The sequence below is a fragment of the Prorops nasuta genome, unplaced genomic scaffold (assembly GCF_024137725.1).
Source record: "Prorops nasuta isolate Cenicafe-Biocafe unplaced genomic scaffold, Cenicafe_Pnas_1.2 PNAS00011, whole genome shotgun sequence".
Classification (NCBI taxonomy): domain Eukaryota; kingdom Metazoa; phylum Arthropoda; class Insecta; order Hymenoptera; family Bethylidae; genus Prorops; species Prorops nasuta.
This window is the reverse complement of record NW_027116808.1, coordinates 1,118,433-1,134,020: the sequence shown is the minus strand read 5'-3', so window position 1 is coordinate 1,134,020 and position 15,588 is coordinate 1,118,433. Positions and strand designations below refer to the sequence as shown.

Below are 15,588 nucleotides of genomic sequence, written 5' to 3'. Positions count from 1 at the left end.
ATACTTATTTAGAGTTTTAATTTATCCCAGTCTATCAGCTGTCACTAAAACTAACAAATGGAGAATGTAAGAATTCTCAATTAGCAGTTTTGTTTAAAATCACAGTGCTCATATATTTTATACCAAGATCTTTCAATATATTGCTATATTCTAATTGTCTACATACTACTCTGTGGCTACATGCCTCTCTCTGATAAATACAAGATTTTTCATAGTTTATACGAATGTAATTAATGTGGTAATTGTCATTGCTAATATCATAATATGGAGCAGCCTTTATTATTGTCATTATATTATTTTTTCTTTCTCCACATTGTCACTTTTATTACTGTCAAAATTTTTGACACGAAATAATATTTTATTCCAAGATCTGTGTTAGGTGTGGTCATTTGCAAATATCTCTGTTTAAGGTATATTATTCATAATTTTCACACGTGCATACGATACACATGATATATTTTATTATCTACAAGTTACATATGTGCATGATTGCACAGCTTTCCAAATAACTTTACATTTAACCTTGAAATTTAGACCACAAATGCTAATATATTCACTGTATAGTTTATGCTCCAAACAGGAAGATATAATACATTTTTAAATATATAAATAACTTTAAAATCTAATAGATTATTTTATTAAGGATGTCTATGTATTATCTCATCTTATAAAATTGTATATTCTGCAGTAACTGTTAAGTAATTGAAAATTATCCTTACTTTTAGTATAATTTTGCATAGGGATTAAGAGGAAGAACATCGAATAAGTTTGCTTCACATTTAATTTAGTAGATCAATTTCTCTTTTATTTTCAGGCATCGTCACAATGTAGTTACAAATCGAGTCCTCCCGTAATTCCACAGTTAAATAATGCCCTTGGAGGTGATTTGGAAGATAGTGGTAGACCCATGTCGCCTTCGTCTCACCAACAAACTTCTATCAAACAGGAACTAGAACACCATATGCCTGACTTCCATGACAATATCTCCTTACCGGTAAGACTTTACTTAAATATTTGCTATTTTATTCTGCATAATTACTTATTTATTTTATGAAATATCAAAGTTTTCACTGCATAATGCAATTCCATAATGGTCATTTAACCATGCATGATTATTTCATATTATGATACAATTTGGTTTTATTTAGTAAGCTTGATTATGAAAATGAGTTTAAATTTTATACGCTTTTGCACAGTAGTTATGTCTAGTTTATAAAGTATGGCATATTGTTTCACTTGTACTTATATTAAATAGACAATCTTAAGGAAAAGTCATTATTATTTAAAATTTGATATTTTCGTGCAACAGGATGGTTCTGTGGTTGACAGATGTGTAAAAACAAAATGTGATGTTATAAAGTTTCGTTACTTTTCCCAAACTTGATGACAATTCATTATTGTCAAAATACACCCTACAACTACTAAGTCAAAACAGACATGGGAAGGAATGGATGTTCGAAAAATAAAAATTGGCTTCTCATTTTTCAAAAAACAAAAGAAATTAAAATGTGTGTATTAAACACATATCCTTTCCTTCTCTGTTGACAGACCAGTGTGGAGTGGAATGTTCAGAGAGATGGGAAGTGTGACGAAACTATGGAAGTACAGAATATGTCTTCGAATCACCCAGACCTATCCATGATGCAAGTTTCTCGCGAAAGTGCTATGATGTCAGGAGGTTCTTTATATATCAATATGTCAGGAACTGTACCTGAAATTGTTGGAAATTTACAGAATTCTTTACAAAATTCAGCAGAGCTATCACAATCTCAAGCATACAATTTAAATGACAATATTTCAAACACAGCATACAGTTTATCATCCGAGTATAGTACAAATCCCAAGCCCTTGTACAATAGATTTAACAGTTCTTCTCAAAATTTGTCGGTAATAAAAGCAGTCTTATCCCCAACATCACAACGTTATCTTCCACAAGGAAGAAAAACTGCTAATAAATTTAAACCCAATTGGTCAAATATGTATTCATGGTTACAATTTGATGATCAAACAAATCTTATGTTTTGTAAATATTGTAGAAAGTGGAGTGATACCATTCCAGATATACGTACTTCATTTGCAGCAGGGAATGGCAATTTTAGACTCGAGATACTAAACCATCATGATAAATGTAAAGCTCATAATATGTGTCTTGCTAAAGAAATTGAAGTTACAGAGAAATATGCGTATGTTCCAAAAAGCTATTAATTGTAACAAAATAATATATTTCCCAACTCTACTAATTTACTTAAGAATAACATTTTACTTACTAGAATATCCTTCCTAATTGTTTTGTATTAGTCAGATATATACATTTGATTTTAAATGCCTTTAAATGTCATTTAGCGAACAATTACAAAGATGTAGAGAGTGGCTCTACATACATTGTATATAAATGCACAAATGTAAGAAAATGTTAACTCTTTTCAATGAAAACGAATATCATATTTTTTCACGCGGATTTTTTCAAAGCACATTGAAAAAGATTTTGTGCAAAAATTTGACATTTCTTGGAGTTACATAGACGTATAAATATTTTTATTCTACCTCTGAGATGCCACAGGTGCCTCACCATAGATATTAATAACGTGAATTTTTGTTGTGCTGGCCCATAAGTTTTACGAACAAGGAGACATTTTATAAATCTGGACTAAAAGTAATACTGCATGGGTTATGCATAGATTGCAAAGTCCTCGATATTATTTTAACATTAATGTATATTTTATTTAAAGCAGAGCGACATTTTGTTTGTTTGTTTGTTTATTTTTGTTTCTTTGTATGATTAATACTGTTTATGTAATAAGAAGTAGCTCTAATAAATATTTCATTTTAATTAATTTTCTTACCTTGGATTTTGAAAAGTTTGCATGCAAAATGTTTATACAGTTTGTAATTTTACCTCTTCACATGTATTACTTTAGTCAAAATAATTGTAGCAAAATTTCTTTAACGATTTGTATAAAACTTTTTTTATAGCTACATAAACGATATATGGATTATTTTTAAGAAGGTTGAAATATTGCATCCTCTAAAGTTGTTATACAAATTTTAGCTACAATGGTGCAAATAAATTCGTTTAAAAAATGATGAAATTATATCCAGAAAATAATGGGATATTTATTTGTCGCACAGGGTCATACAGTAGGACTGCTAGCAGATGGGGGTACGGCAGCTGGGTCTCTCAGTGATGGCGTACCAGGAATTGAATCTTCGGAACATCAGAATCCCCCAGAAACGCTCGACGGACTTGATGGTAAGAAATATAATTATATCTATCATAACAACCAAAGTTTCCTTTAGATTTTACATATTTCCCAATACATAGCTCAAATTATATCTCACGTTGAAACACGATATATTTTATACGACTATCCTTATTGTCACTTTAACCAAGTGCTTAAAGTGTTTGATTTTGCGACGTATAATTTGTTGTTGCCACGACGTAAAAAACATGGCGTTAATTTTTGAAGGTACAAGGATAAACTCGCGCAGATATGATTTCGGGAAATATGTTCAATCTAAGAAATCGAGGGAGATGTGCATGCACGTTTGCAAGAACTTTACACGTCGAGTCGTACGTAGGCGTACGAAGCGAGCATCCCTCTATTTCCAAATCTGGCAAGTGTAGTGAGTGTAATTTTAGAAAAGGAAAAATTCTTCTACAAGCGTATATATGTTTATTATCATATAAATATATATCATATGCAGAATCCCTAATTCATACACAGGCACGCACACTTACACATGGACACAAGATACACACACATAAATATATATATATAATATATATATATATATATATATCCTTGGTGTTGTGGTGATGGTATCGTGCATTTGCTATGTCATTGTGGTAGTAATACACTTGTAGTCGTGTTATACATATACTATAATATACGGAGGAAAGAACGGTTGGTTTGGGAAATGGTATAAGCAAATGGACTGTACTTCTCTTCTTTTTTTTCCCTCTGTTTATTTTTCTTTTTTTTTTTCTTTTCGAGGATGGTGTGTGGGTCAATGCGCGTGTGACTGTTATGCTGCTCAACTTCTCGTTGTCATTATGCGTGTATGAATGATACATTAACATAATTTGAAGTATGGGCGTGTGCGCGAGTGCAAGTATATGCGTGCGTGCGTATAAATGTAAATACCTATGATGTATTTATACATACTTTCATGACGGGATTCTCTGTGCATGTCTTTACACACTGTTTTTTCTATCCTCTTATAATACCTTTAACCGTATAATCTCTAAGCCACCGTGCCTAGTGAGATCTCGAACTTGCTCATTCTCGCACATATTTCTCTCACACGCTGTATTTTCGAATCCGCGTGTACTTGGACAATAACAGTATTAGCAACAAAACATCTGTCGAATAGCACGATCAGTGTCGTCGCATGAAGAAGAAAAATTCGACGGGGAGAATAAACGAAGATTGTGGAACGAGTCGTGTTGGGAAGGTGCGGAAGAGTATAATATGTGTATTCTGTTGTTAATGCGAACTGCGAGTTGCGACGACGGTCCTCCCTTTGTCTCTCGGACCGTCGAGCAAATGGCTCGTATCGAGTCACCGGCTGCCATTGTTGTTGTCATCGTCAAATGTCATACGTCTTTCTTCGTCATTGGATGAAAATCTTTCTTGCTCGTGCGAGAGACAAGGATGCACGTGAAACAAACTGCCGAGATTGTAAACATATAGCGTTACGCACCGTGCGACGTTGCAATAGCGCTGCTCTTGCCACTCTCGCATCGTGTCGCTGATTCCTCGCGTATTGCGCGCGTGTCTATTTTGATAGTAAAATATATTAAAAGAGAGTAGCACGCGTCGCCACATTATATTCGACGAGAGTTCCAGGACGGAGAGTGTCGGCGATGAGTTACGCGCAGCGCCGCGTATCCTCGCGTCCCTCTCGACAGGGGAGAGTCCACGTTGGAAAGGTATAGCTGCCCCTCCCCTTCCCCCATTGAAGCGAGAGATCGCTCTTTCATTTTATTGTTGTTGTTGTTATTGCTGTTGTTATTGATTTTTTCTTTCTCCCTCTCTATATATTATGATTTCTTGCTCTTTTATATTCTCTCTCTCTCTCTCTCTCTATCCGTTTCCTCGCTAGCTTTTTGCTCTCATCTCTGACCCTCTTTGTATTACGAGTACGACAGAGATAGTGTACCTCTCTATTAACGATCCTAAATCTATGATTCCTGTACCAAGTTTGGAATAGATGAGACAGTAGTAGGCGTGCACTTGTTACTCGTGCGTTACTTATTCTGGTCTCGAGTAGGTGTCCCAAGGACACGTGTATTTACAACTTTTTTCAGAGTGTGTGTGCTCTATTCTACGTTTGATGCCTTCGCTGATTGAAGTGGTAAACTATTATATTACTATAAGAGAATCCTCTGTGCCTTCTTGAGTTTACTTTTAGTTTTATTGATGTAGATGATTTGTGAAGAGTATATATACGTGAGTTTTTCTATTATACTATTACACATATAGAACAGTAGAGGTCTTGCTGGCATTGCTATATGAAACTGATGATTGTCGATGATTGAATTGGGAAATTGTATTCCACAGGAACAACAGGAACTTTGAAAAAAGACAAGGATTTGAGTAAAGATAGCTTGTTTAAGCTAGATCAGTCGCACCTCGGTACGGAGGGCTGCAAGCTCTGCGGCAAGAGCGTAGCGAACATTAAAAAGCACATGAAGTCGCACTTTCCCGACAAGTATCAATGTCAGATTTGCATGATTTCATTGACCAGGTCGGACAATTTGAAAAGGCACATCAAACTGAAGCACGGTATACGAGAGGGCTCCTTGATACCGCCCTTTATGCGATTAGAGCATAAACATTTCCTTGACAAATCCGAGTCGGCTTATCTCACCTAACGGTGCCGCCTGCCTTTGCAAACTCAATTGCGCAACAGGCCTCCAGACATTTTTTCATCCTACATATAAGTATTCTCTATACGCAATGCGATGCAAAAAAGGATTAGTCGAATCTTCTTTTATCCACGATTAAATACAGAGCACAATCGGTGTGTATTCTCTTTGCTTCTCTCTCTCTCTCTTTTATCAATCTACAATTTTCCAAAATAACTAGTGTGTCTCGCCGGCAACAAACAAACACACATGTGTATGTGTGTAGCTCGATTCGTACGCGCTCTGTATTTAACCGTCCATTGTATCAGATTTGCTAGTCATTTTTTACAAATTTGCAAATATTTATAATATTCTCGTTAAGGCGGAGATAGCTCTTACCCGAGATCGCAATTCATAATTAATATTTACTTATTCTGTACGTCTCTCGGACTTTAATTAAGTATCGTCGCTTCGAGTGATTTTGCCCGGAAGAAAGAGAGAGAGAGAGAGAGAGAGAGAGAGAGAGAGAGAGATAGGGAGAGAGAGTCCTCTCTCCCCCCCCCTCTCTCTCTCTCTCTCTCTCTCTCTCTTTCCGTCGTGATTGAATTTACACATTGTGTGCATATATATATGAACACATATATATGTATTTATATATAATTTAATTTATTATTTAAAAAAAACGCAACTATTTATTCCATTATACGTTTAATTATTAATTATTTAATCATTATTATTAAGTGAAAACTCGCTCATCTCTATGAAAGATGAGAGAAAATTTATCCTATTATTCGTACTCGAGTGTTCGTAAATTAATTTACTAAAGATCTCAAAAGAAAGTAATCCAAGTACAAATTAAAACGTGTTCGTAGACTACCTCTTTTTGCTATTTATCTTACATACACACACGCAAAGAAAAAAACAATATTTTTATACGATGCGTGAAACTACGTTTTGCGTGCCTTAGAATTTACATGCAATCTTTTTGCATTCCCCACTATATATCTAGAATATTTATAAAACTCGACAAGAGCCTTCTCTTCTCGTGGTATAGAAATTTAAGAATTTGCACTAGTTTGTTTAATAATTAAGCGAGAGCTATTCGAATAGTTTTTTATCCATTTAAACCGTTATAAGGATTTTCAGCCAGTTTTCCCCCACATGCAGAATTAGTGCACAACGGTACAAAGAAATCCAGTGTGTTGAAAAGTATTTATATAGATACATATATTTATAATATATCTATATCGTAGGGTTGTGAGAAACGTCCAAGACACCCAAGACTGATGAGAGAAATAATAATTTCTAGGTTCGATTTTGCTCCCATATATATATATAAAATATATATATATATATATATATATAAATATAGTCATGAGAGAAACTAGTCCTCTAAGCCAACGATAGCCGATGCTACTGCATCATAAGAGAAGCAGGAATTCCACAATTAACTTTTCCAAGTAGTGCCTTCGATATCCAGAATCAGCGTTCCCTTCTCCATTGATTCTGACAAGAGTTTTTCGCACAATCGAGTAATCATCCGTCTCACCAATACATGGACAATAATTCGTCCAATTACACAAGAATCGCAATTGCAATAATCAGTGAAGTGACTTTAGAAACTAAGCAGCCTCGATTTATCTCGAATTGGACAGTCTCGTGATGAAAAATTCCAAAAGAATACATTAATCGTCACTCGTGATTAATTCAAGGTCACCGACGTTTCCTGGTTCCTTGGAGAACGTACTCCACGTCCCAGTATCTTCTCTTTCTCGAGGACCAGCATTGAAGGTCAACGACCTCCTCAAATCTCTAGCTTAGTAAAACTCTGTAGAGTCCACTAGGATGTTCCCAGCAGAATCTCTTCATCATCCGTCGATCGCTCCTCGAGAATAGACCGAGAGAACCAAAGAAGCTGGATTTCCAGAAAAAATTGACATTAATCTCGCTCGTAACACACGTGGTACCAGAGATCTTTGATATCCCTTTGAGGCTCTCGGTTCGTGCTTATGAAATTGTCGAGTGAAAAGGTTCACGAAGGAGGAGGAGGAGGAGGAGGAGGAGGGGGGGGGGATAAAACCACGCAGGGTAAATAAGGACGACTGTACTACTTTTATCATTTTGATTTATTAAACGTCGAGTAAAGGGAGGGGGGGGGGGGAGGTGTTGAGTGGCAGAAGAAGCCAGTAATATTAATTCCCCGAGGTTTCCTGCAAGAAATCTCGTAAGAGATGTTTATAAGGGAGGAGCAGGCTTATCCATGGATGCACCCAAGGCTCATTGTAATATCTTCATCCGAGTTGTGGGACAGGCTCCCTCGAGCGCTCGTGCTCGGAAGGAAGGAGTATTAGGTGGAGTGTTTGAGGGAATAATCGTCCTTGGGTTTAACGACGGAAAATGAGGGAAGGCAGCAGGACGGGTGCATGCATTAGCGTTGGTGGAGCAACCTCGAAAGCCTCGGATGGAAATTAGTAAAAAGCCCCTTCATCGTCGCGAATTCCTCTGTGATGGTCGGCCGCCGCGATCGATTCGACGATAAATCTAATTATCGCACGCGCCCTTCATTGCCCTAATTGCATTTCTCGTGCATCGTCCCTGCACCTTATTCGACGGATCGATCCACCGCGCGACGCGATATTAATTTCTCTTACAGCTTCCTCTCGAATTCAGCCTCTCTCTCTCCCCCTCCTCCTCCTCATCTTCCTCTTCCTACTTCGTTTTACAGTCCTCCGCAGCGGAGGGTGGTGGTACTTGGCGTAGGAACAGAGTCTTCCATCCAGCCAACCGAGCACTTCGACACCTCCAACCAGCTCCTCTCGTTTATCATCATCCACCGACTGTTTCCTCTGCAGAGTTTATTCATTTTTCTGTCAGTGAATATATATATACTGCAGCATTTTGTATATAGGAGCTTGTAAACTTTTGACCGGCATTAAATCACGTTGAGAGTATAACTCTGCGTGCCTGACAGATTACTTCCGTTTGCAGTCTAGTTGCGACAATTTTGTGTCAGGATTGGTTCATCGATTTGCCGCCCGGTCTGTTTATGCCGTGCGCGCCCTTCATTACCCTAATTATCATCTCGTCCGCGAAACTCTCGCTCGCTGCAAACATCTTTATCCTTTTTATCCATCCGTCTATCTCTCTCTCCCTTGCAGCGTCATTTATCCAACGTAATGCCTGAAAAACTTATCCAAGGAAGCTTCTTTCCTCCCGCATTCCCCCTCTCCTCTTCAATTTTTCATCCCCTACGTTCACTGGTCGGGCATACATGGTTATTCTGGGTAAGAGTGTACACCAAGTGTCCGGATCTTCGCTTTTGGAAAAGAGACCAAGCTCTCTTTGTCGATCGTGAAATTGTGATTTTTCTTCTTAATAATGGTGGTATGCGAATGATAAAATAATGTAAATGCATTTTTTATATTCTTTTCTATATATCAGAAGATCCTGAGACTCGTTCATATAGGTCGGTCGAGTTGGCACGGTACAAGGATAAACTAGATTTTTTTAAGAGTATTACATGCTTGCACACTTCGGAGTGTCAGAGTATTTTCACCAATTTTAACAACAGTGTCGTCCTCTGACCCAGAAAAAAGCAATTTTTCAAAATACTCTGTTCACTTTGAAAATTAAAATTTTTAATCCGTTTTACAAGCCAATATTGTTGAAGTAATCAAAAACTGTTATTAAGCAAAAGCTTGATCAAAGTGAATTGAAGAAATGAATTTTCGAGGGTTAAAGAGCGATACTATTGTTAAAATTGGTAAAATAGTCTCTTGATTCGAATCGTGTTAGTAATGTTCCTTTAAAAAAAACAGTTTTTCCATAGACATTGTGCCCCAATTTGACACACGCCTCGAGTACTCTTATCCTCCATCACCTTGCATATATAATAACCAAGCATAAATAGTTGTTGACCAAACATTTTCTTTCCTTTTCCAATACACCGAGAGAGATACAACGTTTACAAGTTTGATTTCGAAACTCGAGCTTATTCTTCACTGCTCAAGCTCCTTACTCCTACATCCTTCCCCCACCTTAATTAATATCATAAGAAAAAACACCTCGATAAGAAAACTATGTGTCGTACAATTCACCAATGTCACACGTATCCTGTACATTCATCCCCCCCCCCCCCCCCACCCTCTTTATCCCCCCGTCACTAGAATCACTCGATAAAAACTCGTAGATTCGCAAAACCGCGTAACTCTAGTGACGAATGTGTGCGTAAAAGCGTCGCACGGTGTACACGTAACAGGTTTTTGCTAAATGCATCAGACGAGCTTACAGATGCGCGCTACGGTCCAACTTTGGCGCGTTTGTTTCCAAAGGCCAAACTCGTTTAATAAAATTTCAACCTTTCGCCTCTCTCCCTCGCGAATCAGAAGCGAGCGTAAGTAGAATTGAGTTTTGCCCGATTTGCTTACTTATTTACGTGTTTGCCAATCAAGTGACAGAAGCTGCTAATTTTCATCGGATTACTCTCGAAAATAATCAGTCTCGTCATAGCACATCAGGCGTGTTTCCGGGTCGTTCGAAACACCCCCCCCCCTCCCCTCCCCTCCCTTAAATTCATTTCAAACAAAAAGCAACGAAGAGCGATCGGTGGATGATCGAAGCATCGGCGCGACCACGTTCCGGTCGAGGAGAGCGAGTGCGTCGGTGATGATACGGTACATGAAAAACACGCTATAGGTTAATCGTATCCCGAATACGTGCTCGGCTTTCCGAAGCGTCCAGAGCGTTTACCAGTAAAGCTCCTTTTAAATAGCCGCATTTAAATAAAGCAGCAGCACGGCGGACGTGCCATATATATCGTCGGAGAAATGGAAAATTCCTCGCGAAAGAAGCGAGTTGCGCAATTTGGCGCCAAGAGGAGAGTTTCGCGCGCGCGCGCGCGGCTACGTTAAAATCCTTGGTGAGAAATTTTGTTGCGGCGTGTGGGATGTAGTCTGCATGGTCGCGCGGAGTATCGCGTTCGGTCGGGCAGGCGCATCCGGGACCGAGGGGAGAGTAGCTGCACGGAGCGTGTGTAAGGGATGACGAAGGGAGGGAGAGAGAGAGAGAGAGAGAGAGAGAGAGGCAGCATTGTCTCCGTTGTGGCGTCCGTTCCCCTTGTCCTCCGCCCCCTTGCATCCATCATCCCTCTTCAGGATTCCTCGCCGCTCTCCCTCCCTCTTTTCAGCGTTGCAACAACAACACTAGTGTGGAAATTGATCGATTGCGGCGAGCCGTCGTCGTAGCTGTGCACGCTGCGAGAAAAGATCTGCCAAGGGTTAAAATCGTCCCCTACCGTTGCTCCACCACTATTTTTCACTCCTCCCCTCTCTCTCGCACTCGTTACCTTTCAGCCCTCACCCTGCATAATTTTTTTCTCCTTTCGCTTCGCTTCCCTTCTGCCCCGAGTCGCCCCTCCTCCGCCATGTTTTTCCCCCTGCACCCTGTAACCACCTCGTTGAAGGGAGAGAGAGAGAGAGAGAGAGAGAGAGTCAGGGTTGGGCCGTGCAACCGTATACAAGGTCAGGCTAGAGAGTTACAGCTGCCTCGCTCGATACCTCATCCGATGGACTTGCAAAGGCAGCCGCGCGCGATGCTGAGGGAGCCTCCAGGGAGCTGACCGTGGCCAACAACCAACACACGCGCACATGCATCATCGTCCAATCTTTCTTCCAATATCCACACACACTAGCTTTTTCCAGTCCCCTGTATCTTCCATGCTGCACTGTACCATGTATGTGTATACAGTGTACAGCTGCTTTCATCATTGTAACCAGCTCGTCAGGCAACGATCCAATGACGCATCAGCTCCAACCACCAGTCACCAAATCCAACTTCTTCCCCTTCGATATTTCCACTCTCGTGTCTGTACAGATTCGTCTCTGTATATAAGAGAATATAATTTTTTCCATATTTTGTCCATCTCTGTGCATCGCAGAGGATTTCGAGGGATCCAAAGAAAGTCCAAGCCCGCTCCTCGTGTTCTCGGCAAATTCACCCCATAAACACGTGCTCCTTGTCCTTGTATTATGCATGAGCGCGCGCGTGCTTTATGCATCGGCCTATACATTCGTTATACCCTACCACGCGTGCTGCGTCGCATACGTGCCAGAAATGAGTGGAAACTGGGACAGGGAGGCTCGTGAACAGTTGGAAATTACACCGATCATTTCCCTCGGGGTAATTGCGATCCTTGGCCAAATTTCCAATTCGAAATTCAATCCTTGGAAGGTCGAAGATTTTTCTGCAAAGGACTCGTGCGGATTATTTCTCTTGTAGGAAATCTCCTAGTTTTGTCATTCACCAGTCTCCATGTTTTTCCCCTTATTTTTCTTATCACTGTATTCGTGCATCCGAGCAAAAAGATTTTCTCGTCCTTTGCCGGATATTCTCGAGCTTTGGTTCGGCGAACCATAAACTCGAGTACTGCTTGTGTAGTTAACTCTCCACTGATCGACTTAGGTCGGTCTTTGAGCGAGTACATTGCCGAGTACTCTTGGCCGAGCCGTGTCTCTAAAAATCATTCGTTACGCGTCGGGGAGTAATAAATGTAGCCGCTGTACGTGTTCCTACGCGATTAATTATATTTTTTTTTCTTTTTTTTCTTTTTTTTCTTCTCCAAGAATTTTATGAAATTTCCGAAGCAACCGAGACTCCAAGATGTAACGCGAAACTCGGTTTGTGGAGCGAAGCGTTCATCACTCGTCCTTTCGCAAATTCACAAAGCTTCCGCGAATCTTTAAAGCCCCCGCAGGAATTTTCCCGCAGATTAAATCACCCGCGTTGATTTCCCGATTTCGAGTTGAATTCGGTAACGATGTACCGGGAAACTAGTTGACGCTCGGCATTTCAGTAAATTCACAATCTTGTTATCTTTGCTTCCGCAAATTTCAACCGGAAATATACGTTTATTTACTTTGTGTAAATTCTTGAGTTTTCGCGAGGGTTTCCCGCCAAAAAAACCTTGTTTGTATTCAAGGTGAAAAAAAAAGTCGCGATATATATATATATATATCTTGGGTGGTATGGTGGGACGTTACTATTTTTCGAGATACTAGAAGCAACTCTCGCGTTTATCCATTAAAATTTAAATCTTACGTGGCAGTGGAATTCTTTGATAGCATAGAGTTTGCTGAAATCTCCACTTATCTTATCGCGAAATCAAAGTATAAATTTCCTCTCCGTCGTCGTCAGGGTATACCTTATAGCGCGTTCTCGAAGAGCCAGGCTCTCTAATCCACGAGTGTGGAAATATTTTTAATCTACGCTATTAAATTCGCACATTTTTCATTATCTCTCTACGAGTTTAACAAAAGTAACTCGATCAAATTATTTCCTTCCGTCTTTCGATACCCAACACACCCACACACACACACACAATGCTTTTGCATTGGTCGCGAGAGAGGTATCCGCAAAAATCCATGGTTCGTGTACCTTTGCGATTTAATTTGCAGTTATAACGACGTTGAAAATTTGCAAGTATTCGAGATGCAACATCCACTATTTAAATCGTCGTGGTACGAGAACATATATCTGTGTATATCTCGTTGTAAATGTTTCCTCGTCCAGGCGAGTGGCGATAAAGGCAATTTGTAAGAAAATGAACGTTTGATCGCGCGTTGGCTATACCTTGTCGCGTCCGTTGGTTGCAAGACACGCGGTTAAAAAATAAGCGAGGATCGAGTGGTCGGACCGTTCCCTTTTGTAATTTAAATAACTCGAATCCTGCTTCTCATGGTGAACCTCTATAAGATAAAAAGGAGCTGACAGGTATATAATATCGATATTTCGTCTAGACTGTCCATATCAGTTAGGCGTATATATATATAATATCCTCCATTCGCTTGATCATAATCCTTAATTTCGCATCACCTTGCTCCTCACGAACAATGTGCCATATAAATATATATAACTACTACTCTTATATAGAAACGCTAGCCTAGAAATTAATAACGCATTAACCATAGTACCATTAAGTATTTATTTAATTAAAAACCTAATGTTTATGTACGTAACAATTATGATCCTTTAGAACCTATTAATACTTAAGCTAACAGCGAACAAATATTTTGTAATATTTTTGTACTAAAAAAAAATGTGAAATAAATATTAATGATAAAGCTTATAACTAGTGTAAAGAAGACGGCTGTGTGTGTTTTGTGCCGAGGAGAATTAGTTGGACTGTCCGTTCCTCTGGGAATGAAAATGAATGGTGATAAATTAAACGTGCGATAGTGGTTTTTAGAATGTGTAAATCCAAGCCTCGATAGCTATTTCCATGTATGATGGATATTCCAGAAAATTAAACGATGAATAATTCGCAGTTGAGTTTCGCAGTTTCCAACTTTAACTCGCTCGTTTTATCTACTCGGTTTTATCGGCTTTTCCTATTCATTTTAAATTTTCTTCATGGTCGCTTCGTCTTCTTCATCTTTTTCACCCTTCTCTCTCACCCTTTCTCTCCCACATTTTCTGCTCGCTCTCGAAGGCTTCGTCACCTTCGCTCTCTCTCTCTCTCTCTCTCTCTCTCTTTCACTGTATCTACACACACTGTGATTACAATAATAATAAAGCTTGTAATATCTACGCGATCAAAGTAATATCGTAACCATCACGACTCACACTTTAATTCTCTCACACACGGGCATCTAACAAGGAATATTTAACAAAAAGGTATGCTCTATCTCTCCCTCTTATATTATCGACGTCGCAAGCTTGCTCGAGCGAACGAAAAATCATCGATTTCTGGGGGGGGGGGGGAGGAGAAAGCGTGTAAAAAAAAATGTCCGTGTCTCTGAAAGCGAGGGAAGGGAAATTTTGGGGAAAATGCGAGACGCGTGGAGATTAAACGACTGCATTCACCGAGCACTGTGGAGGGGAGGGATGGATCGTGCGATGGTCAAGAGAGGGAGGGGAGCTACCGGGGTGGCACACTCCATCGGAGCCGGCGACGAGAATCAATCGGAAAGAAAATGTTTGAGACGAAAACGCGTCCGAGCGATCGATCGAATTTCTGGGTCGAAAGTTCGGGCCCCTCTGGAAGGGCGAGAATTTTAACGTCCTTCGAACCGACGATTCTCGTCCCGTGCACCAGCTTGATACCACCCCCCTCAGGCTCCCCCCTCTCGCTTGCCCCTGCACCACCACGCGCGCTCATCGATCGAGCACCGAGTGAACTTTTACCTTTATCCCACGAATATCTCTCCTCTCTCCTGTGTACGGCCATCACGCGTGTATTATTTAAACCATCTAGCATTAATAGAGAACAAAAGCTCGTGTGAACGCAGTCGATCGATACGTCGATGCATCCGGCGCGGATTGCGATCTAACAACACTCGACCGATGCTTTTGGGGAAGAAAGAGAAGAAAAATGGAGACCCAGATAAAACACGCACTCTGTATGTTCCACGCGAGTCTCTTCCGTTCATCGAGGTCTGTCAACGGTAAAACGGTTTATGATTCGTTGGTACTCGCTTTGCAATGGGACGTCTCGATCGGTATAATAAAATACAAACTTGCCAGGGGATTCCAGTCGAGACGCTACGAGCAATATTCGTTGCTGTATTTTTTTTTTTTTTTTAACCAGAGATCGATGACAGAGTTTTGGGCCTCCGTTTTTTTAAGGATCGCGTCCTCGAGTAGAGTTTCCATCCTGTTCCTTCGGAATCGTTTGGACGGCAAGTCATTTCGCTGGCAAGTTCCATTATCCTCCAAGTTAGATGTCTGCCGCCAACGGTGTG

At 39.9% G+C, this 15,588-nt stretch overlaps 1 protein-coding gene across 11 annotated transcripts in view; it reads left to right on the top strand.

The window, feature by feature from the left end:
• The window catches only part of fru (fruitless), a 39,730-nt gene that overhangs the window by 5,720 nt on the left and 18,422 nt on the right, over positions 1 to 15,588 (top strand). For 5 of the 11 annotated variants that reach the window (XM_066733950.1, XM_066733948.1, XM_066733946.1 and 2 more), the window contains exons 3-4: positions 815 to 994; positions 1,549 to 2,819. In XM_066733950.1, the coding sequence (XP_066590047.1) occupies positions 815 to 994; positions 1,549 to 2,205 (837 nt within the window). In that variant the 3' untranslated portion in view covers positions 2,206 to 2,819. Of the gene's footprint in view, positions 1 to 814; positions 995 to 1,548; positions 2,820 to 3,129; positions 3,251 to 3,995; positions 5,143 to 5,564; positions 6,368 to 15,588 lie in introns of those variants that run through there. The other 6 variants (XM_066733954.1, XM_066733955.1, XM_066733956.1 and 3 more) reach the window with 3 other exon arrangements.